At 36.0% G+C, this 26,455-nt stretch overlaps 1 protein-coding gene across 1 annotated transcript in view; it reads left to right on the top strand.

The window, feature by feature from the left end:
• Positions 1-23,976, top strand: part of LOC106882507 (charged multivesicular body protein 3) — a 50,923-nt gene extending 26,947 nt beyond the window's left edge. Inside the window, exons 4-6 of the mRNA XM_089365958.1 lie at positions 18,340-18,461; positions 19,926-20,040; positions 21,639-23,976. Of these exons, the coding sequence (XP_089222084.1) occupies positions 18,340-18,461; positions 19,926-20,040; positions 21,639-21,796 (395 nt within the window). The 3' untranslated portion in view covers positions 21,797-23,976. The remainder of the gene's footprint in view (positions 1-18,339; positions 18,462-19,925; positions 20,041-21,638) is intronic.
• The last annotated feature ends 2,479 nt before the right edge of the window (positions 23,977-26,455 follow it).

Raw genomic sequence — 26,455 nt, 5'->3', positions numbered from 1 at the left:
GTCAACTTTGCCTTTCATCCTTTTGGGGTCAATAAATTAAGAACCAGTGATACACTGGGGTCAACGTGATCAACTAGTCCCTTCCCCCAAAATTTCAGGCCTTGTGCCTTTTACTAAAGGATTATGTATGTATGTACATACATATATATAATAATCACTAATGATGATGATGATATATCATCATCATCATTGTTTAATGTCCACCTTCCATGCTGGCATAGGTTGGATGGTTTGACAGGAGTCAGCTAGACAGAAGACTGCACCAGACTTCTGTGTATGTTTCAGCATGGTTTTTATGGTTGGATGCTCTTCCTAACACCACCCACCCTGCAGAGTGAACTGAGTGTTTTTTTACGTGGCACCAGCACAAGTGAGGTTTGTCTTGGCATGCTTTTTTACAGCTGGATGCCCTTCTAAATGCCAACCACTTTACAGTGTGGACTGAATGCTTTTCCAAATGCAGATAACATCACTGCATTGTTGATAGAACAGCAGTAGGCTCTTGTGAGGTTGCAAGCATCTGAGCAGCTCTCTCTTGGATAGTAGAAGTCTGGAAAACGTCTAGAAAAGGTGGCCCAAACCAAACAATTGCCTATTCAACCATCAAGTTGGTCAGCAACCTGCAACTGACAGCTGTTCACATTAAGAGGAAGCACACAGAAAAAACACTTAGAAAACATGCAAGCAAGAAATACAGGTTAAGCATGAGAACATGAAATGTTAGAACACTTTTTGATCACAAAGGGTCAAGTAACCCCGAACAATGAACCGGCATAATAACAAAGTTGACTTAATACATTATTGACATTGCTGCACTCTCAGACACCCAGTTCAGCAATGAAGATCAATTGACAGAAGCAGGTGCTGGAAGGATAAGCCAAAGGGTGAAAAACGAGAAGGGCATGTTGGTATTCTTACAGAGTTAATCTCCCCCCCCCCACACACACACACACATACACATGAAAGCCAAAGTAAGATGACTGAATGATTATGTATATCAGATTTGGAGGAAGAGAGGGTGTTATCCATGTCATGTAAGCATGTAGCATTGCCATCAACATGTAGATATCTCTTCAAGTCACATAGCAATGGAGTAGTGGCAACATGTGCACGCTTAACAAGCTGGAAGCACATAGTCACAAATCTTCATGTAGAGAGCTCAAGGCCTAACTAACATCACTGCATTGTTGATAGAACAGCAGCAGGTTCCTACAAGGTTGCAAGCATCTGAGCAGCTCTCTCTAGGGTAGTACTGCTCAATCAGAAGTCTGAGAAAGGAAAACCTTTAACCTGGATATTAGAGTTGTAGGTTTCTCATTAGTTCTCCCAAAATATATTCCTTTTCTCCAATTTTTGACAAGGCTTTTTACATCTACTGGGCAGTTGATCTCTATAACATTAGTCATCATCATTTAGCATGTTTTCTATGCCGGCATGGGTTAGATGGTTTGACTGGAACTAATAAACTGGCTCCAGTCTGCACCAAAAGTCTGTCACTTATCATCACCTCCATGAGACTCAACATCTGAAGATCATATTTCACCACCTCGTCCCATGTCTTCCTGGGTCTACCTTTTCCACAGGTTCCTTCTACAGTTTGAGATCAGTACTTCTTTATGCAGCTGTCTTCGTCTATATGCATCACATGGCCATACCAGGTCAGTCTTCTCTCTTACACTCAACATCTGATGCTTCTTATACCCAATTTTTCTCTTAAGGCACTCACGCTCTATTGTATGTGCATACTGACATTGCACATCTAGCAGAGCATACTAGCTTCCTTTCTTTCAAGCTTTCGCATGTCCTCTGAAGATACAGCCTATGTTTCACTGCCATGTAACATGGCTTTTCCCACACAGGCATCATACAATCTGCTTTTCATTCTGAGGGAGAGACCCTTTATTACCAACAAAGGCAGCAGCTCTCTGAACTCTGCCCAGTCCATTCATATTCTAGTATCTACATTCTCAGAGCATCCTTCTCCACTGTTGATTTGGTCATCTAGGTAATGGAAGCTATCTACTACTTCTAAATATTTCTCGGGCATTTGACAAAATCTATTCTTTGTACATTCCAAGTGTTTATTGTACTTATACATCTGCCACACACAAAAACTACTTTCTCTGTTAGCCTTCCTTTGATACTGCTGCACTTCTTATGTGCCCATAGCTAGCACTGGGTACACCTTATGGAGTTTCTACCTACACCATTTCTACACATCAAGCAGGGCCATCTCCCTGAAGGGGTTTGTGTTTTGTCTACCTTCCTACTTATTAGGACTTAGACTTTGATCTTTGCTAAATTAACTATAATACCCTTTGATTCCAGACCTTGCTTCCATGCCTGAATTTTTTTCTCTAGTTCTGGTAGTAATTTAGCTATAAGAACAAGGTCATCAGCATAGAGGAGCTCGCAAGGGTAGCTCATCTTAAATTCCTGTTAAGGCCTGGAGGACTATGATGAACAAGAGGAGACTGAAAACCAGTCCCTGGTGAACTCCTACATGTACGTTGAATTCATTGCTGAACTTGTTGCCAACTTTCACCTTACTGACAGTATCCCTGTAAATGGCTTCTATAGCTCTCATCAACCACTCATCTATTCCTAGCTTTTGCTTTGACTACCAGATAAGGGAGTGGGAGACCCTGTTAAAGGCTTTCTCCGTGTTAACAAAAGCCAAGTACAGAGATTTATTTTTGGCTAAGTATTTCTACTGCTGCCTTACCAGTAATATAGTGTTAGTAGTGCTTCTCCCCATCACAAAACCAAACTGCATCTTATCTACAATAACTCTCTTCCTAATTAGTTGAGCTATAACCCTCTCTATAACTTTTATTACTTGGTCCAGCAATTTGATACCTCTGTAATTATTTCTAAGGCATCACTTTTACCTTTGTAGCAGTTGACTATAATGCTCCTATACAAGTTGCTGGGTGTTACCCCCTCAAGGACAACCTGATTAACTATACAGGTGACAAGGCCATATTCCACTCTGCCAAATATTTTGAGCATCTCAATGGTGAATCCTAATGGGCCCGGGGCTTTCCCTGCCTTCATATCATGAATTTTTCTCCCTATCCTATTCAACAATAATTGGCCTATTTTACTTATATTAGACTGTAGTTTTATTGGAATATTCCACCAGTATTCTTTATTTTTAAAGATCTAGATACTTTCTGATTCTGGTGTTCCTTTGCTGTGACTATCAGAACAATCCTTTCTGTGTTCGGCATTGCAGATGGTTTTAGTGACTGTCATGTCTCATGGGAAGGTTGTATCTTGAGACATTTTTGGACAGCTGCTGATTATGTGGTGATTTCTTTCACACTAGTATGGAATATATGACATGTTTTTATCACAATGTGGGTATCTAAAAGCACCCTTATCTCTCTTATTGATCAGCTATTTAGTAGCTCTCCCCTTTTCTTGAAAATCAAATGTGTAGCCTTCAAGATGAGTTGTTTAGTGCAGGTCCAGGAGAGGCTCCTCCTGTCAGTACTGTTGGTATTTTCCAGTTTGTGGGATTTGTACCCATGCGTAACTTTATGCTGGTATAATGAGTATTTCTCTTCCAAGTCTCTGTTTAAGTAGATCAGTCCAGCTGCTATTGGTTTACATGGAACAGCTGTACACTCAGGTTCCTGTTCAAGAGTTCTTATCCCAACCTCGTGATGTTATTTCCTTCACTGTTGACTATGCACTTAATGTACTAATTTCTCTCTCTCCTGTTCTGTAGGTGTTGCCTTAGTGACACTCTACATCTTTCAAAGGTTGTCTAAACTGATGATAAGTCATTTCCTCTATCCCTCCATTTAACATAAATCCTGTCAGTATCATTGTTACTATCTTCCTAGTCTTGATATCTAAGTAGCAGATTTCTTCAAGTGTTTGGTATTCCAGATATTGCACTGGCATTGCAAAAGAATTGTGGAATTTGATATTGAACATCGAAAACTCTGACTTCTATATCTTCCAAAGTTTGCTGAAGTATTCTTTTGTCACTGTAGCTTTATTCACAACACAACATAGTAATATTCTTGTTGATTCCATTGTATTTGTAATATTCATCACTAGTGATAGGGAAGATAGACAAACCTAGCTGAGAATATTTCCTTGTTTAACTACCAAATTTATCCTGACCTATGTGTGATCAGTTCTGTCTCTTTAAGGTCATAAAAATAAAAACAGTATAGGTAACATTAATTTTTCTTTCATCTGTAGGTTTTATCATGTAGCATTTGTATTTCCATAATGTAAAGCATTACAGATGAGCTATCACTCAGAAATATCCCTGTTGATAGCCTAATTATGACTATAGTGGTGGCTTCAGTTTGTATCAATAGCTCTGTGGACCATATTGTTGTCAGTCTCTTTGATATGGACTATAGTAATTAGAATATTAGCAAGGTATAGTGTGACTCAGTTATCCATGAATAAGGAATGTACCCAAATGCCCTCTTATAGTCTAACTATACAGTCGGCCAGTTATGGCAGAGCTGTTTTGCTTCCTTAAATACGGCATTGTTGATGAAGAGCTGTTCAGATCAGCTCCATACTCCTTTCTTTTCTTATGAATGCTCATTTGTCACTACAGTGTGTGTTCCACAATGATACTGGAGGAATGCATTCTAACAACCTGTGATCTATGTTGTTCGCAGCTATTATCTAATGTTATTATCCAATTTCATACTCATTTCTTTAATGACCCAATGTAGGTGTTATGCAAACTAAAGAACAATCAATATGAAATCTGTCCAAAACATAACTGATTTTTTTTTAACAGTACACTAACCAGTCAGCACAGCATGCTTACAACTACTGCGCTCTGTATAGGTGACTTTGACCTTCACTCTAATAATAACCACATCAATTCATTAAATACAATGCAAGAATGAAGGTATCTTTAGTGTACTTGTTAGTTTGTTGCAAGTTAAACAATGGAGAATGTAGAAGAGCAATGCATTTGTGTGAAATCTGCTTAAAATTGTGAAAAAGTTTTACAGAAACTTTTCTAATCCTAGGATTTAAATGTATCAGGCTGAGTAAAAAATAATCAACGTTTTGAAACATGAAATTTATCACAATATATTTCAACAATGCAGAAACTTTATTCATCAAAGTAAGTACCATTACAAGCAATACATTTTTGCCGAGTTACAAGTTTGTTTATTCCATTAACATAAAAATCTGGAGTTTCTGGAGCTGATGAAATCGTTGAACGCACTTTTAGCATTGGTTTGATTTTTGAACTTCTCTCACAGGAAACAATCAAGGTACTTGGAAAAGTGGTATTCAGTAGGAGAAAGGTCTGGGGAATAAGCTGGGTGGGGAAGAACTTTGTAGCCAAGTTCTCTCAACTTCTGGAGCTTCATTAGTGAAATGTGTGGTCAAGCATTGTCATGAAGAATGATTGGCCCTCTTCTGTTGACCAGTCTAGGATGGAGGAGTATCAGTTTTTCATTCATTTTGGCAATTTCATGACAATATGTTTCTGCAGTAATGGTTTTTCTGGGTTTTAAGAAGTTATAATGGATGAGTCCAGCAAGTCACCACCAAACAGTCACCATAACCTTCTTTTAAAAGAGCTCAGGTTTAGGGGAAGGTTTTCAGTGCTTCATTTTGGTCCAACTACTGTAAAGAACATTTTTTTATTATTGTACAGAATCCACTTTTCATTATAAGTTACAATACGGTTGAGAAATGGACCAGTTTGGTTACAGAAAAGAAACAACAAGCAAATTTCATATCTGTGCATTTTCTGATTTTCATTTAAATTGTGTGGTACCCATTTGCCAAGCTTTTTTGATTTTCCAATCACATGCAAATGGTTACAGGCAGTTTTCTGGCTAACTTGAAGTTCTTTTGCCAGTTCTCAAGCAGTTTTATGTAGATCTTTCTCAATGATGGTCTTTAATTGACCATCATCAATGACAGATGGGCATCCACTACGCTCATGATCTTCAAGGCTCAGGTCTCCACTGCAAAATTGTTTAAACCATTTTCACGCTGACTACTCACTGGTCATTTCCTTACCAAACATTTCATTGATATCACGAGCAGTTTCAGCTCCTTTATATCCGTTTTTGAAGTTGAATAGCAAAATTGCTCAAATATTGTGCTTTCACAGTTCCATTTCAGATGATTGTAGCAATGGTGAAAAAAATATTCATGTTAATTTATTGATGCATTTATTGATGTCTGTATTATCAGATAATTTCTAAAAAGTGTTTAAAAAAATTCAAAAATCTGTGAAAATCCAGTACAAATTCTTCATGGTTCAAAATGTTGCTTACAACCTGATAATTTCTACTGCACTTTTTCTTAGAGAGCATCCAAAAAGAAACATTTTGATATGTAATTTGTGAAATTTGGATGAATATTTTAGGAAATGTGACAATTTGAATGATCAGCAAATCAGTTGAAATCTTGCCTAATTGGCCTAAATGAATAATTAACCATATGTGTGATGTTATATCTTTGAAACTGAGGTGATAATCATCAAATTACACAAATTAATAGTGACCATGGTATAGCAGTTGCTTATTATTTTTCAGGTCCTTGGGAAGAAAACTTTTTTGGGGCAATTTTTAAAAATATTCATGTAAAACCTATTTTGTTACACGTTACAAACAGTCAATTTCACAGTATCTTCAGACCTAGCTAGATCCAAAAGTACAAGCCACAGCAACTTGAGTTTTGGCACATTTGTAGTAGGTATAGAACTAAATAAATCCTGAGATTTTGGGACATGACACCATTGCAATAAAATTTCAACGAACTATTGAAAATGGCTGTAAATGTTGGAGTTTTAGATCAGGATGCCCACATAAGCTTCCCCATTTTAACGGGGATTTTCTCCCTTTTATTTTTTAAGAATCATTACACGACTCAGAGTATGGAAGTTTGACCCAGTTTTGTAGAGATCTAAACTACCGAAATTCAGTAAAATTGTGCTATAGCTGCAGTATTATATATTTTGTGTCGCATATTTATAAAATTCTCGAAAATACTTTATTTTCTCGAAAATGTCAATTTTTTTAAAAGTTGCAATGTTTTCTTTAAATCTCTAAGGTATTTCACCTGTTTTCCTATACTTAACCTTTAAAGAAGATATTTTATTCTTTATCTTTGCTTCAGTTTGATACGTGGATATATCATCGTGTGGAGGATATATTGTTGGAACAATTCCCATGCCCTGCGTGGTGCAATATTTCCAGCACTGTTGACTTGAATGGCTCATGAATTCCACGGCTATCATTATACAACGTTGATTGTCCCTTTCTTTTCTTTGCCATCAAGGATGAAATAATGGTTCGAATTTCTGTTTCCAATGTTTAAATTCCACCAACATTTTACCTGGACCTCGTTTCATAGCTTCGTTTTCATTACCCAAATTAAAAATATCAATAATTTCTTGTTTAAATGGATCCACATACTTTCGACCATACTTATCATTGTGCTTTCTTGTTCTTGCCCATTCTGTTTCAAATCCACAACACTCATTATTATGCTGGATCGCTTCATGAATGGGATCAAACATCTTAAGTTCTTCAACATTTGAACTAGTATTAATCACCTGAAATTGATGCTGTTCATATATATCTTTAGCATAAACAATAGCTTGATTGATTAAATCTTGTTATCTTAAAGCTCCCTTGCAATTATGGATTTCCATTTTGTAGGCAGTTGCAAATTCCCTACAACATAAATTACACTGAAGAGGATTTTCATCGTCTGATTCCATATCCAAATCATTAATATTTGATGCTACAGCAAGTCCAATATGATGCTCAACACCATAAACAATACATTTTGTTAAGCTGCCTCTACCTTTCTCTACAATACCAATATCTTCAACAGTGTCTGTATCAAATATTTAATTTTCATTGGAAACACAATCTTCTTCATTGGATTCGCTTCAACAATTTCCTTCGTTTACGTCATTCGTAGTGCCATTGATAAGGTTGCATGTTGCTGTCAATGGTAAGTTTGAATTTTCATAAACTATAGCGGAATTTCTTGTCGAATCAAACTGTACTTCCATATGATTACCTATGTTTTGAAATTTTCCTATTATCTCCAAGTTTTCCTGTTCAAACTGTTCAACAGCAGGCTCATTAATACCAACCAATTCTGCTCCTGTATTACTTACACTGCCATTAGCATTTAAAGCATCAACTAATTCAACAAGAGTTATAACATCTGAACCCATATTACAATGCATATACACATACCTCATAGCTGTAGCAAAATGAGCGTCGATACTGCCTTTACCATCTTGTACACCAGTACAAAATTTAAGGTTGAATTTATCTGCAATTTTATATAATGTAAACAATAAGTTTCCCTTCTTATAACATCTTGTGTTGTCAGATTGTACATAAAGATTTCAAATGTATGGATATTTGGTCAATATTTATCTACATACTGCATCAAAATAGGACATAACAGCCACATAGTCTTGCTTACTATCCCCGGTAGAAATGTGATCAAAGTAAGTAATACGATAATCCTTTATATTTTCAGTATTACACCATTCTTCATCGGTGTATCTTGTATACATCATGGTTCCATGCCACAATGACCCTTTCTTACCATAAAAATCTGTAGTTTTTTCCCTATAGTATATAGTGTCGAATTTCATTTTGAAATCCATAACAACCATAGCATCTTCTAAACGTAAATTGAACATTATTTCATCAATCCTATTGTGTTAATTAAGTACTCTCACACAATGACCAAATAAAAGATATAATTTTTCCATAGCATCAATAGAATTTCATGTTCTGGGCTCACATTCCATTTAATGTATTGTATTATATGCTTGGGGAAGCAACAAACACTACATTGTTTCATTTCCGCTCCAGAGATAGATAAAGAAAACTCTTTATCCGTGACATTACATGTAGAAATCTGTCCCTCATAGGTTTTCTTAATGTAAGCTTCTAAACCATTAACAATAGCATTCAAAGATTCTGATTCGGCACTGGTAGCAACAACAGTCTTCAAACATGCAAAATTATCATACTCTCTTTTACTCTTTTACTTGTTTCAGTCATTTGACTGCAGCCATGCTGGAACACCGCCTTTAGTCGAGCTAATCAACCCCAGGACTTAGTCTATCAGTCTCTTTTGCCGAACCGCTAAGTTACGGGGACGTAAACACACCACCATCGGTTGTCAAGCGATGGTGGGGGGACAGACACAGACACACAAACACACATACATATAAATATACATATATACGACGGGTTTCTTTCAGTTTCTGTCCACCAAATCCACTGACAAGGCTTTGGTCGGCCCGAGGCTATAGTAGAAGACACTTGCCCAAGGTGCCACGCAGTGAGACTGAACCCGGAACCATGTGGTTGGTAAGCAAGCTACTTACCACACAGCCACTCCTGCACCTATACATTAATATTCCTGACACATAATCGACTACTTGTTTAATTATTTGATCCTTGGTAGTAACATTTTCACTATCTTATGGAATGATGTAGAGCCTAATTGTTTATTTTGAGCTATGGTTTCTTTGTAATCACATAGCATTATAGTTGTATTCTTTTTTCCTAATCAGCTTGGGGAGATGTATTTCTTCGCCATTAATCGTAAATGTTTTGGTACCCCATGAGATTAGGTATACATTAGCATCCGACAAAACAAACTCCACTGCAGCTTCCATTTGATCGTGATCATATCATATAATTGATCTATTGGAAGGTGTAAGCTGCTTTCCACTTACCATATGTTTATACTTTCGTCTTTATGAAGCTACTTTCTTGATACCAATTCCAAAACAATCTTTCAAAACACTTGAAACTAAGGATACCACTAATGGAGCTGTAACAGCATCAGCTTGTACAACATTTCTCTGCAATGCATCTCGTACTTTAATGATATTTTCTGCTAACTTGCCTTCATTGACGACACCGTCTCCTTTGTTTTTAACAACATCTTTCATAAGGCCTTCAGCATCATGCGGTCTAATGATAGAGCATACTTTTTTCATTATGGTACTGGTTAGTTTCATTAGTTGTTTTTTAGCTGCTTCGTCAAAGTCTTCCATTCGGGTACTTTCACATTTAGCTTTTCCCGCTAATGATGATACTGATTTTAAACCAAATGCTTCATACAATGCCCCCACTGTTGAAACAATTTGTGATGGATCGCTAACTTCTGGTTCAGAATCCTCTTGTTCCATATACACATATGTTTTCTTGTATTCATATTTGTTTTACATGTTCCAACACATTCTCTTTGTACTACATGTGTTTACATTTTCTTTGCGTTCATTATCTCCACGACATGTACATCCACATCTGTAACATCCTTGACAACTAATACATCTACCTTTTTTGCAAGTACATGATAATTCTTACATAACTGCCAATTGGGTGAGGTAAATCAAAATCTGGACTACCTGTGTGGTTTTTTTGATATATTAATTTTAACCAATCAAATTGCCCCATTTATTATTCAGTTAGCGACAATTCAGTATTTTAAAGTTCTACAAAAAATCAATACTCTGACCCACGAAGTGACTCTTAAAATCATAGTCTTGGAAATAATGGGGTAAGCTTTTTATGAAAAAACTTTTGGAAAATTTATGATTTTTTTTCTACACACCCTTTCCCTTTCTCCCTTTCAGACTGATTTTGGCCAGTTTTTTTTTTTTTGCTCTAAACACTTAAAAATGATGGGAAAAACCTTCTCAGTAGAAAAAGACAAAGAATGCGAAAATATTTTCAAATGAAATTTAAGGGAGATTTAGCTATTGTTTCTAACACATTCCATGACCACCTGATACTTTTCTCAGAATTGTATGTAGACCTAGATTAAAAGACAAACAAGTTGTGAAAACTAATTCCTTACTTTAAGCATTAAAAACATAAAGACATTAAAAACATTTGTAACTTACAGCAAACTCATTAGTAGGCGAGTGAGAGAGAGAAAAGAAACCCAAAACAAATATGTAAGCATCACCAACTGTATATAAAATTGGAAGAAAAAAAGACATCACATCTAACTCTAATAGTCTACAAAGTTATAACCATTACACAATATCATTATTGGCAAAATTTGACTAATATTTCTCAGAGAAAAACAAAATTTACATGTACAAGCATATCCACAAAGCTTACCTAGCAACACATTGTTAAAACAGCAAGAGGGAATAAACAACATTCTCAATACAATGAATTCATGCTAAGTTTGGGCTCAGTTTAGTGCATTTTTTTTTTTTTTTTTAATATATGTTTACTTAGTAATTAGTTTGTCCATTTCTTGAAATTCTGGCTCAAAATCAATATTTGAAGCTTTGGATTTATGTTCCACTTGACCTCTTGCCAGGGACAAATGCATCAGTTTGACTGACTTTGCCCTTTTCTGCCATATCGTGGCCAGATTTAACAATGACCATATTGAAATAGAGAGGAACTTTTTTTTTCTTATGATATAAAAGTCTTCAAGAAAATATGTTCTTTTCTAAGTGAAAATTAACAATGTCTTTTAACATTCGATTTTTATATCAAAATAAAGCAAAAGCATTCCTCTTCATGACTATGATTTTCAACATAGCTCTAGTTATAGCGCTCCAGTGCATTGAACTAGAATGAGGGTTACCGTTCAGCAGTCCAAAAAAAAAAAAAAAGGGACAAACTTTGTAAATGCATGGAAATACCAGGGTAATTGAGGGACCTGGCATGATATGTAACTGTATGAGAAGAAAGTTCACATTCAGAACTTTCAAATGATATATAAGTTTCCATGAAAAAAATTTATTTTGTCTTGAAAAGGATGAAGCAAAAAGTGTGTTTTTTTGTGTGTGTTCCAGCTGTCTTTGTCTCCATTGTATGGTGCTCTATACTGATATTATAACAAGCCTAAGGAGAGTTGTTTATGCCACGAGTGGGACCAGCATTTTATACAAACATCCACTGAAGACAACTCCAAATCTAGACAACTTACCATGATGACAGGCAATTATCACATTGTGAAAGTGCATGTTGTAGTCTGTGCAACTCATCACCTGATTGTCTGTGAAGTTTCTAAAGAAATTGGCATAAGTGGATGCTTATATAGCATGATTTTTAAAAGGAAAATTGAAAATGTATCATGTTGCCAAACATTTGTGCTATATGTGGTGAAAGAAGAAAGAACAAAAAAAACTGAGTCACATTTAGGAGCTGGTTGATCATTTGAGTGCTGAGAAAACCTTTCTGAATAGTGTCATAACAGGTTAAGAAAGGAGTGGATATAGCTACAATATTGAAACAAAAATTTGTTAAAGTAGGTTGGGTCATCAACACTGTCACCAAAAAAAAAAAAGCATGTCAGTCATACAAATATGAAGGTGATGTTCATCATCCTTTTGTAGATAAGAAGGGTATTGCTCCTCATTAGTTTGTTCCACATAGTCAGCCAATCAATAAAAAGTTTTACTTGCATGTCATGAAACATTTGAGAGAGGCAGTGCAAAGGAAAACATCTAAGGCATGAACAAATAAAACCTAGATACACCATGAAAACATGCCTGTTCATGTGCCACTCCTTATTCATAACATTTTGGAAAGCACAAGCTGACTTTTTTTGTTCCCCATGCACTCTACTTTCTAGCTTTGGTACTTGCAGACATTTTTTTGTTCTCAAAGCTGAAATCCACCTTCAAAGGTTGTCTATTTTGGAAGGTAGGAGTGATAGAAGAAAATTCCATGAGAAATTTGCAGTATTCCTGAAAATGTGTTCCAAAACTGGAAAAATGTTGGGAGCAGTGTAACAACAGTGGAGGGAATAAATCTGATTAAACTGTAAGTTGTAAATAATTCAATAAATTTGTTTTTTTTCTTTTTTGAAAAGTTTGGTTATACGATATAATATATAACATTTAATTACAAGAGTCATAACTTCCACATCTCCCTGAAATGTAAAAACTTAAAACTACATGGGCAGCAAGCAGTTTTTCTAATGCAGTTTTACTACTCATTTATTCATTCTGTCTCATTAATATCAGCATTAGTATTCCTCAGTTTTGGTGAGGTACTACTATTATTATGGGTTCTATTTATACTATTCTCATTTTCACTGTCATAGCATTCACATGCTTCAGGTTGTGTATTTCTAATTTGATCAGAATGAACCGATGTTTCAGATTTATTCTGGTGCTGTTTACAGTTTGTAACACAAATTTTGCACATTTTTGGTGTAGAAACATTATTCTTCTTATACTACACTTATACCTTCATGGTGTATGACAGTCACTGATGTTCCTTCAATGCAGGACTTTGTAATATATGTATAATAATATGGTAACTATGTAACAGTTGAAGCAAAAAGCTGTATATATCACATGTTAGTAATTCCATCTACTTATGGATGACATGGAAATATCTTATAAAGAATGTTGTTCTTTAAAAGATCTTATAAAACAACGCTGTTCTTTAACCAAGAACAAAAATCATCATTATGAAGTTCCTGAGCACCAAAACCTATGGTATATCTGTTTTTGAAAGAAAATTACATGCATAACCTGTTTCCATAAGTAACAGGAATAATCTTTATTCTCCTTGAAAATAAGTTAACTGTTATCTGCAACTGTCCAATGGATTATTAGCAATATTTATATGTATTTGAGTCCATGGTTGTTACTCTTTGGATTGCAATTTTTTTTATTTCAGCACATTTATAACATCTATAGATGTACTCCTCTTCAACATGTAAATAACCAGACAACATTGCTTCAAGTCTGAGACAACTGCATATATTAGTACTTTCACTATAGACATCATCATGACTACTTTTTATTATTCGTTTTCTGAATATTTCAAATGCACCAATGAGATTACAATTACAAAATAAACCACATTATACATTAATCTATAATTGACTTGCTTTAAAGGTCTCTCTGTATTGGAACAGTTACTCCAGATATTTTTTTAATTCTAGAAATAATTTCACTCAATAGAGGATGGTATAATGTTTTTCAATCTAAGCTATCAAGATATAATGCATCAGTGAATAAAGTGATTACTAATAAAAAATTTTTATCATGAAATATAGTCACAAGTTCAAAATGAGAAATTAAGTTTCACTTAATATATGAAATACCAAAGTTAAATGCTGTCAGCCGTATGACACACCTCAGTATTCTTGAAGATGTGACTATTGGAAGTTTGTTGCATGAATCAATTCAAGTGGAGGATTATTAGATCTGACCAAGAACTTTACAAGTAAAAAAGTATAAATGCAGTTTGTAATCTAGATAATTGCTAAAGCTTCCCTTTTGATGTTGAATAATTAGAGATTCAGAAGTGGCTAATTTTCTTGATAACTACAATACTGGGTGTTGTTTTGTGATAAAATGCCTAACATCAGCAGTGTGCTCAACAAGATTCTCTACTAAGGCACTTTTTAAAATTATCAAATACTGTTTGAAGATTGTCCTACCACACTCAGCATCTTTTTTCATTTTTTTTTTTTTTTTCCATAAATTTGCAGACAGTTTGGTCATTCTTGAGTATTTTAACAAGAAACAAACATAAAAATTAAACATTCTTAAAAAGAACGTAACTCCTTGTAAATGAGGGTTTAACGTATAAAATCTTCTGGACTAAGCATTGATCTACAGAAATACTTACCTTTGAAATAAAATATCCTCCAGAAGATATCTTGTTATTAGCACATGCATTTTCCAAATTTATAGTCATTCCCGTTTCTTTCAAGTGACCCAACACAATATTGACTTTAATTCAGATCGTATCAGATTGTTGTGCATATCCTGATAAACATCTTATTCTTTATATACTTTTGCTATGTTGCATGCAGTTTTAATGCTATATCCACCACAGTAAACCAGTAATTGTGTTAGTTGTGGGGATATTCTTAAAATTATCTTCAGTTTAAACTTGGTGGTATGCACCCTTAAAATTTAATATTAGATCCATATGAACATGTGGCTATTTTAACTAACCTAAAGTTCTGTTATTCTTCACTACTGCATGGCGCTAATGCAGCTATTTTTATTCTGACCAGGCAGTCGACTAGCACAACTCAGTCACTGATGTTGACTGTTATTTAGATAAAGCTATGGCTTTGAATCTGTCCGGAGTTATCTCTCTTCCGTATTTCCCATTCAGGAAGGATAAAGAGCCAGAAATGTGCTAGATATGATGTTCTTACACCTTTTACCATGAGAAAGAATTTTTTCTTCACAGTAACTGCAGTGAATTTACCTTTAGAAGTTAAAATATGTCACAAGCATATTTTTAACTAATCTAAAGTGCATTTATTCTTCGTTACAGCTTAGTACTGATGCTTCTATAATAAATAGTGTTAGCTGCAGTTCTTGAATAATGAAATGATCAGTTAATTTCCAGATGTCATTGTTCTGCAGATATTATTGCATGCTTTTTGAGTGCATGCACATAAATGGGTTTCTTTAAGGTGGCTACTAGTTCAATGTAACACTGTGGGCTATCAGTTGAATAAAACTTCTGAACATAAATCATGTACAACTATGACTCTCTCTGAGTAAGCACCATTTAATACAACAGACTGTGAGGAAACTGATGTGCCTTTATTTTGGTATATTTGTTTAAATGAAATTAGAAAGATAACCACCAGGTTTGATCCACAGATCCATAGTTCTGGTTAAGACATTTATCCAGTTAGTTTAAGACTATAAGAATTGGATGAGATATGACGGCTCAGCCATCTCTCCCCAGTTCTTATATTAATCATTAAAATCCAGAAATACAACAACACAAAGGATAACGGTAACAACAGATCAATAATTTATTCTAGGTTGGTGTAGAGCCGTTTCGTTCCTGGGTGAACAGGCATGCCGCTAGAATACCAAGGAAGCTTCGACCACATGTCAGTATCGAGTTGAGAGAGCACTGGAAGATATGTGTTGTCATGACCGCTGCTAGATAGAGAAGAGGACGAACGCTATTGCTCTCTCTCCACCTGTTGCATTGCGCATGCATGCCCGGGTACTTCCGCTGACAGCAAGTCTCTTGCACATGCGCAATGACACTTCCCAAGATGGCGGCCACACGCGCGACTACAATGTCTTCCCCTGAATGCATAGCACGAAACAAGGAAAGATTGTAGAGGGTGCGGAAACAAGATGGCCGCCAAACCCAGAAAACACGGCTAAAATTATACAATGAAAAAACAAAAATTGTTTTGTTAAAACAAAGAATGACAAGCTCAATAAATTTGCAAAGCAATGCTGTGTCGGATGCAGTAACGGAAGCAAAACTTTTGCATCCGACACGATATGAGTAAGAAAAAAAAAGTTCTGTTCAATGTGAAAAGTTCAGCCAGACCTAGAGATAAAGGGTCTGTGTGAAAGAAAGTTGCAACGAAGGTGGTGGTGAAGGTGTTGGCGTGAGCAAATGTGTATGCAAAGGTTGAAACAATATGCAATGTGTATATATTTTCTTTTAGCACGTTACTGTGCACAGAAATGGAAGAAAAACAATGTTTGTTTGTACAGAGAAATGATATGCCGGCGGCACAAAAAATGTCAAATGTATATTGTTTTGGAAAGTTTCTTTGGCCAATGCACTGTCTGGCCAGACCTAGTGACATAAGGGTCACTTGAGTTTTGTCGCAACGACGAAGGTGGAGTGGTTTCTTGCGTGTGTGTTTGTGATGGTGTTGATGTTGGTGTATGCATTGGTAAAGATGTTGAATGTGGTGTGTGTGGTGGTAATGATGTTGGCAGTGGTGTGTGCGGTGTTTGAAAAGCGGGCATGTCGTCCACGGAAGTTGAGGGTTTGTCAAGGTACGCCTTTTTCAGATGGTCGACAGACACAATCTCTGTATGACCATTAGCGTCGACCTTGAAGATCTTTGGAGTGCGAGAAAGCACACGAAAGGGTCCTTTATAGGGAGAAACAAGGGATCCTTTGACAGAATCAGCCCTAATAAACACGTGAGACCAAGATTCAATGTCTGCTGGCACTTGAGAGGGAGGTGACTTGTCTGGGACCCATAGCCGGAAGTTTTTTCTGAATCACGTCGGGGTCACCAGTTATAAGAATTGGATGAGATATGACGGCTCGGCCATCTCTCCCCAGTTCTTATATTAATCATTAAAATCCAGAAATACAACACGAGGGATAACGGTAACAACAGATCAATAATTTATTCTAGGTTGAGTAGAGCCGTTTCGTTCCTGGGTGAACAGGCATGCCACTAGAATACCAAGGAAGCTTCGACCACATGTCAGTATCGAGTTGAGAGAGCACTGGAAGATACGTGTTGTCACGACCGCTGCTAGATAGAGAAGAGGACGAACGCTATTGCTCTCTCTCCACCTGTTGCATTGCGCATGCGTGCCCGGGTACTTCCGCTGACGGCAAGTCCCTTGCACATGCACATTTTGTCTTGACATGTGTTCTTTTCACTGTTTAGTCTATTTCTGTATGTTTGTTGTTTAGCCTGTGTGAGTAACCTATCATTAAAGATGTTCCAGCTATGACTATTTAGTCTTATTATATATCTAGAATGATATTATCCAATGGGTCCATTTTGAGATGTAGGATATACTATGGAAGAAATCTGTTTGCTAATTTTTAGCAGGTCTGTCATCCACATGGAGGCGCTTTAAATTCAATGGTGACCATGTTGAGAGCAGACAAAGTGAACACCTCTGAACACAAGGAATCCTCAGTATGTTAGCTTGACTGTTAGATATAGCAACCAAATCCTCTCAAGCTTCACTCTATTGTCTATGATTTCTGGAATGGTTCTGATGTGTGTGAATATTTGTATTTAGAATGCAGCAGCCTTTAACTTTGCTCTTTAAATGCCCAAGCGTTATAATCATTCTAGTGGTATAAAACATACTCTTTTTCTCTTTACCAACTGCACCACCTACAAAGACAAAGCAATAAGGGGTCCTCAGTTACTTAACATGCTAGAAATAGTTATCAAATTCCTTAAAATCACATTCTATGACAGAATTTGAAGAGATTTACCTGCTAGATTTTGCATGTTAAGGACTGTGTTGTCCTTATTTACCCTCAGTCAACCCTGATTGAGTAGACTTATGATCAAAAGTGTTCAGGGTGTGGCCACCTGTTATTATTGATGCATACTTTGGGTGGCCAGAAGTAATCAAAGTTAAAAATGTTAATACTTTAGTAATCCATGACTACTAAAGTTGATGACAGTTGTGGTAATGATGCTAGATGTTAATAATAATTCATTACATGTTCTGTCTACGGTAGTTTACAATTTCAAGATAAGTTTTGCAATAATTTGATATATCTAACCAGTTTTTCTTTCCATGAACTTTCTACCCCACTTTACAATTTTCTTTATCTGTAGGTAAGTTACGCATGGCTGGTGCTTTGGAGAAGAGTGTTGATGTGATGAAAGCAATGCATTCTTTGATTAAAATTCCTGAGATTAATTCTACTATGATGGAGATGTCTAAAGAAATGATGAAGGTTAGCTTGCTTGATTATTATATACCACTGCCACCATCATTTTATATTAGCAGTGACACTCATGTACTATCTGTAAATTACACTTAGTCATTAGGCTGCCTACTTGCATGTCATCACTGTGCTCAGTTTGAGCTGACTTGTAGATATACAATGGCAATAATATAGTCACTGCCTCATGCCATTATTCTTTGCATATGTAATTGTTATGACATCCCAATTTCTTCACCTGACATAGTTTCAACCTGGATCAAACACTCAGAAACTTCAACATCCACATCTCATTAGGGGACAGAATTAGATAAAAAAAAGTAAACAAACATAAGTTTGCTCAAGACTAAGAACAACAATTGTTATACATATATGTTATACAAAAATTGCATTAACTCCATCATGAATTTTTTTTGCTAGTTCTGCCTAGGTCCATAATCTTACCACATATAGCTACAAGAATACAAAATGATGCACTTTACATGATCAAAGGCTGCAAAATAGATCTCACCCATCAGCTATTTATACTGTAAAACATAGACACTCAAAAGGGAAGAACCTACCTGGATATGCATGAGCACAGCTTTTACTGCAGTAAATTACATCCTGCTACTACATGGTCAGTCTTCTGCTAAACACCAAGCGTAATTATAAAACTTCAAAACACTATCTTTCCCATTCAGCCAAGAAAATTATTAAAAAATCATATGCACTCAAAAATAGCATTAGCATCAATAACATTCACCCCAAGCTCTCTACTGGGATGCACACTACTATAGACAAATACTGAGGAACTGGAACTATCACATTTTGACTAAGACCTTTCTTTTAACTCTGTGGCCATCAACAAGCACACAAAACTAAACAACATGATATGCTTTGAATTTTACACTTCATCCATACTATAACCTATTACAAAATCAGATGAAGTGTTGGAACTCTAGATCATACCTATTAACCTGATGTAAGTCAGCTCTATCAGGTTTGATCTACAACAACAGCAAAGCATTGAGCTCTCTTGAGGCATTTATATTTCAGTATATAGAAGTAGCTTTGCACAAAAGAATCTATACTATTGCATAATAGTATGCATGACGGTATTAACTGATATGTGGGTATTAACTGAAAAGCCACTATTTCATAAAGTGTTTAGTAATGTGACTAGGAAAATAGCACACTTCTGATAATAACCTCTAAAGTAGAAATAAGATTCTAATTATACCAAGTCCATATGTCATATGACCACTGTTTAGAAATAGCAACTCAACTGTAGAATTTACCTGCTTTCAATTATTAAATATGTTCTTGCAATCATGTTTGCAGTTTATATTTTGTTTTTCCAGTATGAAAATTATAATTTTTGTCTATCATTGTTAGTACAGGTGTTTTTACAACTGTCAGAGAAGCAAATTAAAAACTAATACATACTGCTCTTAGGTGGAACATTATGACTCTGTTATTGTTATCATTTTACAGGCAGGAATTATTGAAGAAATGTTGGAAGATACATTTGAAGGGCTGGAAGATGCTGAAGAACTTGAAGATGAATCTCAGAAAGAAGTTGATAAAGTTCTTTATGAATTAACTGCAGGTAAAGTGAAAAAAATGTTACAGTGACTTTTTCAGCAAATAGTGATGGATGCAGACAAAAACAACTTGTTTTAAATCTCTGAGCAAGAGATATACAGTAACAGTACCAAATAGTAAAGTTTATATGCCAACAGAATGTGGCAGTCCTATAAAGGATGATGTTATTGTTATTTTAGCTCCAGGAAAACATCTTTTCCAGCTGGCTATTGACACAGTTTGTGTTTGTATAGCATTTGCAAGGGAGGTCATCGCTCCCATCTCTAGCTTTACGTGATACTCACAGACATAGGTTTCTGGGTGGTTACCCATCCTCAGTATGAGACAACCATAGGCTAGTGACGAAAGCTCTCTCTGCTCACATGGATACATTCTGTAGAAAACTTATTTCCCAGGTAGAAAAACATAAGGCAGAAGAGAGTAGCTGATTAAATACTTGTGACTCTTTCAAAAGTTCATCACATCAGTTATTAATTTATTCATTTCATTTACTTGTTTCAGTCATTTGACTGCAACCATGCTGGAGCACCACCTTAAGTTGAACAAATCGACCCCAGGACTTATTCTTTGTAAGCCTAGTACTTATTCTGTCAATCCTTTTGCCGAACTGCTAAGTTACAGGGATGTAAACACACCAACATCAGTTGTCAAGTGATGGTGGGGGACAAGCACAGACACACACACACACACGAATTATCGTCGTCGTTTAACATCCGCTTTCCATGCTGGCATGGGTTGGACGGTTTGACTGAGGGCTGGCAAGTCAGAAGGCTGCACCAGGCTCCAATCTGATCTGGCAGAGTTTCTACAGCTGGATGCCCTTCCTAATGCCAAATATGTACATATATACATATATATATATATATATATATATATATATATATACGACAGGCTTCTTTCAGTTTCTGTCTACCAAATCCACTCACAAGGCTTTGGTCAGCCCGAGGCTAACGTAAAAGACACTTGCTTAAGGTGCCACACAGTGGAACTGAACCCAGAACCATGTGGTTTGGAAGCAAGCTTCTTGCCACACAGTCATACTGCACCTATTGTAACTGTTTAAAAAAGTAATTATGTTTGTGATTTGTCCCTATCAGTTTTTAGATGAATTTGTTATTGAGAGTAAAATTGTTTATTCTGTTAACTTCATATTTTCTGATTGGAATCCTTTAGAAAATAAATGTTTGTAAAGGTTAATTGCAGCCCATCTACACATATGGCATTTGATGAATACTAAATCATTTGAAATGTGTTTTTAAAAGAGTATAGAAAAGTTGTTTCAACAGTTTGAAAATATTTCTATTGGATTTAATATTTCATAAACTCTCCAAAACCAATTAGGCCAGTACTTAAACCTATATACAGACAGCATGTTGCCTGATTGCAATATACCATTGAGTTCTAGCTGTGCTTCTAACACTGCTTAATTCTCTAATTAACTCTCTAACTCCAACTTTTCTAGTTATCTAAGAAATTTAGATGTGTGTGTGTGTGTGTGTGTGTGTGTGCATATGAGAGACTATTATTCACACTATTTTGTTCCTTCTTCCAGTCTATTTTTATGTACATGCTCCACTTTTGATTTGTGTCTCTTTGTTTCAGGTGAACTGGGCAAAATGCCTTCTGCTGTCAAAGATTCTTTGCCATTAACTGATGTTGCTGGTGCCACAGCAGCTACAGCATCAAGTGCGTTGGAAGAAGAAGAAAATGATGAAGAGGAAGATGAGATGCGAGCTCGGTTAGAAGCTCTTCGCAGCTAGGCAGACATTGCAAATGCTCTTGTCCTCAACTACACAGTTTCAAGTGTGTCTATGTGTTCAATAAGAACACAAAGTTGAAGAAAAGAAAAAGAATAACAAAACTGTCATGTGGTAATTTAACCCACATTCCTTGATTATTGCCTAAGTGCATTCACTTATACTCTTTTTCTACCTTTCTTTTACTCTGTTGCTCTTTCCATCTTTTTGTCCTTTTCATTTCTCTTTCTCCTCATTCTTTCTAACTCTTTCAATCACTTTCCATTTCCTTTCCTCAATATTTATGACTGTTGGGTTCTTTTTTTATTGTCCACCATTATTTATCTATCCATCTTCACTTTTTTTGCATACAATATTCCTAATCTATCTGACAAATCTAAAATTACAATCACTGCTCTGGACTTCATACAACAGCAATAGTATCACTAAGAAAATATTTGGTTATGGTTATAGCAGAGTGTGCATGTGTATAGATGAAATGATATTTTATTATCCAGCCTGGCTTGCTTTCTTATATAAACTCTGAAACAGCGTGAAGATTCTACCTAGAGGTTACCTCATCTACATATGATATAAATACATATCCAGTGACACAAACATCTATACACCTTGGTAGCTGTACATATATTTTCTGTCACACATACACATTTATCCAGTATCTATTGAAAATGTTAGGTATTGAACTGAAAATTTAGAATTTCTGATTTAAAATCAGCTGCAGATGTTATGTATTATTACTTTTTGTTTCCAGGAAGGATACTTAATTCTATATTACCTCAGTTGACATAATTTAGGGAAAATATACCAATTTTTTTCTAGAAAAACCATCAGAGATATGTTGGCTTGCTATCCAGAGTGTGGTTATTTTATTATCAAGTGTAAGAACTCTTAACAAAGAAGAGTTAAATACTGAAGCTATGGATTTTTATCTTTTGTGAAAGGATTAGCATTTTAATTATTTTGGTCCACTCTGTTTAAAATTTATTTCACACAACTATTTGATATGATGCATTTTGTTTAAACTTTTGTAAGAAAAGTAGCTATAATTGAGTGACTTGGCCTTAGCATGTCACCAATACATGATACACACACTCTTATTATGCACACACATATATAGCTCTTTGTAGGTGCTTGACTGTTAAAACAGCAGCCAAATCTTTCTGAATTCACATATTATTGTAATAAAATAATGTGTACATTGGATAATGTTTTTATAGAAAATTATGTATATAATATAAAAATGGGAATGACTGATCATTGGTCTGATCAGTTAAGACTAAACAACAATAGCACATATAACCAACTCAAACTGCTTTTTAAAGTAATACTCATGTGGAGTTGCTCACTTAATTGCTACTTTTCATGAACAGCCTCCAATTGTATTGTCTTTTACTTCCACACTCACTTTACCTTTAGACTTTGGAATCCTTCCTTTATCCCATTATCACCAAAGTCTCTCTCTCTCTCTATCTATCTATCTATCTATCTATCAATCAATCTATTTCTCAAGATACAAAAACATATAACTCCTACTGGGCTATTGTTCTTGCATTGAACATAGTTGAGGTACAGGACACTATAATAAATCATCTACTATATCATCTTGGAACTTTCTCAGTTTAGCAATCACTAGTATATCTTCCAGAACCAGAACCCTTGGAGACCTATTCCCTAGTATTACATAGAGTGCATGTTTCTTTGTTTAGACCTTGCGCTAAGCACTTTTCCATATTTATGGAAACTTTTTCCATTCATATACTTAACAAATCGACACAAAATATATTAATAGACACACATGCACACATCTATTTTCTTACTGTTTTGCATTCAGTTTTCTTTGTTATCATTTGTAGGAATATTTCTCAGAATGTTTATATTTACATTTGAATCATTGGAGTATGTGCCTTCACAGCTGAATGTTTGCTTTTCTCCTACTAGCAAGTGACATCTAATATTTGGCTATGTGAGATTGAGGTGAGACAGAATAATGTCTTGCTTGTCAGAGATACAGTATAGTAGCTGTACCAAGCTTTGAACTCGTAACCTAGTTTAACTTTGTGTGTGTGGTTATTGGGTGGATGTGTGTTTACATCTATATATAAAGCATTGAAAACAGGGTATTCTGGTTTACTTTTACTACATATAGTCCAAGCAATAAAATCTGTCAGACCTTTTAATTGCAATTGTGCCTTGTTAATTTTTTCTTCTGTCAGAATATAAACAAAATATTACTGGTGAAAAGTGTCAATCTTCTTAACCAAACCAGTACTTCTCTAGAACTGTGACTCCCTGGAATTTTCTCTATGCCCACATTTTCGTTGCAGATATTGACTTACAAAAGTTCAAGCTGAACATTAATTGCATTGATTTCACCAGGCACTACTTTTTGATTAATGTATTTAATAAAAATTCAATGTCAGTGCATACATACACACATGAGTATATATTGTATAAAACACAGGTTTATGAGTGGTTTTCACACTTTAGGAATGGTCACTTGTCGCTTGAAAACCAACCTCCTTCAAGACAACCATTGACCTCCCGAATGAATGAAATCATCATGAAAATTCGTGAACTGATCTAAGGAATTTTGATGAACTTGTTGATATGACTGGTGTATTCTGGAGCTCCTGACAACAAAATTTGAATGAGGAATTGCAAACAAAAAGAGTTGCAGCAAAATTTGTGCCTCGCTTACTCACAGAAGATCAAAAGCAATTACAACTGAATGCTTGTCCTGAACTTAAAGAACAGTTGGAAGTTGACCCAAACCTTTTTTCGAAGGTTGTCACAGGTGACAAAAACTGGTGCTGTGGTTACGACCTGGAAATGAAGCAGCAGTCAAGTCAGTGGAAGCATTCAATATCACCACGCCCCCCACAAAAGTGCATCAAGTGAAGTCCAATGTCAAGACGATGCTGATTTGTTTCATTGATGCAAAAGGGATTGTCCTCCTAGTCAAATTGTAAGCAGGCATTTTACTTGGCATTTCTGAAGCATTTGTGAGACACAGTGAGACAAAAACGCCCCAACTAGTGGCAACAAGGCACCTTTGCACATCGCCTTGAGTGTGGGATAGTTTTTGTCCAAAAATGGCATGGCTCCATTTACCCACCCACCCTGCAACTTTTTTTGTTTCCCTGAATGAAAAAAATCCTTAAAGGGAAATGTTTTGCAGATGTGGAAGAGGTGAAGATAAAAAACAATGGCGGCGTTAAAAGGCATCACTTTGCAAGAGTTCCAGGACTGCTTTGAACAGTGGAAAATGCGTCTGAACCAATGCATTACTTCAAATGGAGAATACTTTGAATGCGATAAAAGTGTAAACATGTAAAACTAAGTGAATAAAATAATATTACAAAATTCCAGGATTATTCTTTGACAGATCTCATTGAACAGTATCTTGCTACATCATGTCTCATTGGTATATAATAACATGCTGACATTTTTTAACAACACTTATGATGTGGGGGATATCTTTGATGTTAACTCCACAAAGACTTCATCAGTTATCACATTTTTTTTTTCTACATTTCTGTTCCTGAATTGCAAACATATACCCTTCAAAGTGAGAGTTAGTAATTTGGTTTTCGGTCCATGATAGACTGCTTGGTACTGTCATCCTGGAGCTTTCTGCTAACATATCCATGCATGATCTTCTGCTAATATACACTCATCCTTTCATTTGATGATGTATTGCAGTAGAGTCATGCTACATTTTTGGGCACGTATTCAAGGAATGTTACATGAGGAGCTGCTTTCCAAGTTTCATGATATTATCTACCTCATGTATGCAAGCTTGGTCAAGGGATGCACTTCAACACTTGGTGATTAAAGAGTATTGCTGAAGGGATATGATGTGACTTCTGGATCAATCTTAAGCCTCTGCTTCCTTGTTTTCGCGTTAAGTAAATGCTTAAGATTGATTTGGCTCAGATCTTATCAAGTGTCCAAATGTTGGTATGAGTACTAGTACTGCAAACACATTGTTTTATTGAATGCAAAGGGTTCCAAGGTCCATAATTTCCTTATCTAGTTGTGACATGTGCTTTGTTACAGATACATCATCATCATCGTTTAATGTCCACTTTCCATGCTGGCAAGGTTTGGGCAGTTTGACTGAGGACTGGCAAGCAAGAAGGCTGTATCAGTTTCCAATTTGATCTGGCAAGGTTTCTACAGCTGGAAGCCCTTCCTAATGCCAACCACTCCAGGAGTGTAGTGGGAGCTTTTTACGTGCCACCGGCATGAGGGCCAATCAGGCAGTACTGGCAACGACCACAACAATTACTTCACTTGACTCAACAGTTCTTTGTAAGCACAGTTTATTGCCCAATGATTGAAGGGCACTCTTAGATGAGCCAGTTATGCTGCACTAGCATAGGTCACAGTTACGATCTCACTTGGCTTGATGGGTCTTCTCAAGCACAGCATATCTCCAAAGGTCTCGGTCACTCGTCATCACCTCTGTGAGGCCCAAAGTTCGAAGGTCGTGCTTCACCACCTCATCCCAGGTCTTCCTGGGTTTACCTCTTCTACATACTGCTAGGATGTTACACTTTATCACACAGCTGTCCTCATCCATATGCAACACATGACCGTACCAGCACAGTCATCTCTCTTGCACACACCATCTGATGCTTCTTAGTCCAGCTTTTTGCT

This window comes from Octopus bimaculoides, chromosome 18, assembly GCF_046866305.1.
Source record: "Octopus bimaculoides isolate indiv1 chromosome 18, ASM4686630v1, whole genome shotgun sequence".
NCBI lineage: Eukaryota > Metazoa > Mollusca > Cephalopoda > Octopoda > Octopodidae > Octopus > Octopus bimaculoides.
The sequence above is the reverse complement of the archived record's forward strand: the minus strand, read 5'-3'. Positions and strand labels throughout refer to the sequence as shown.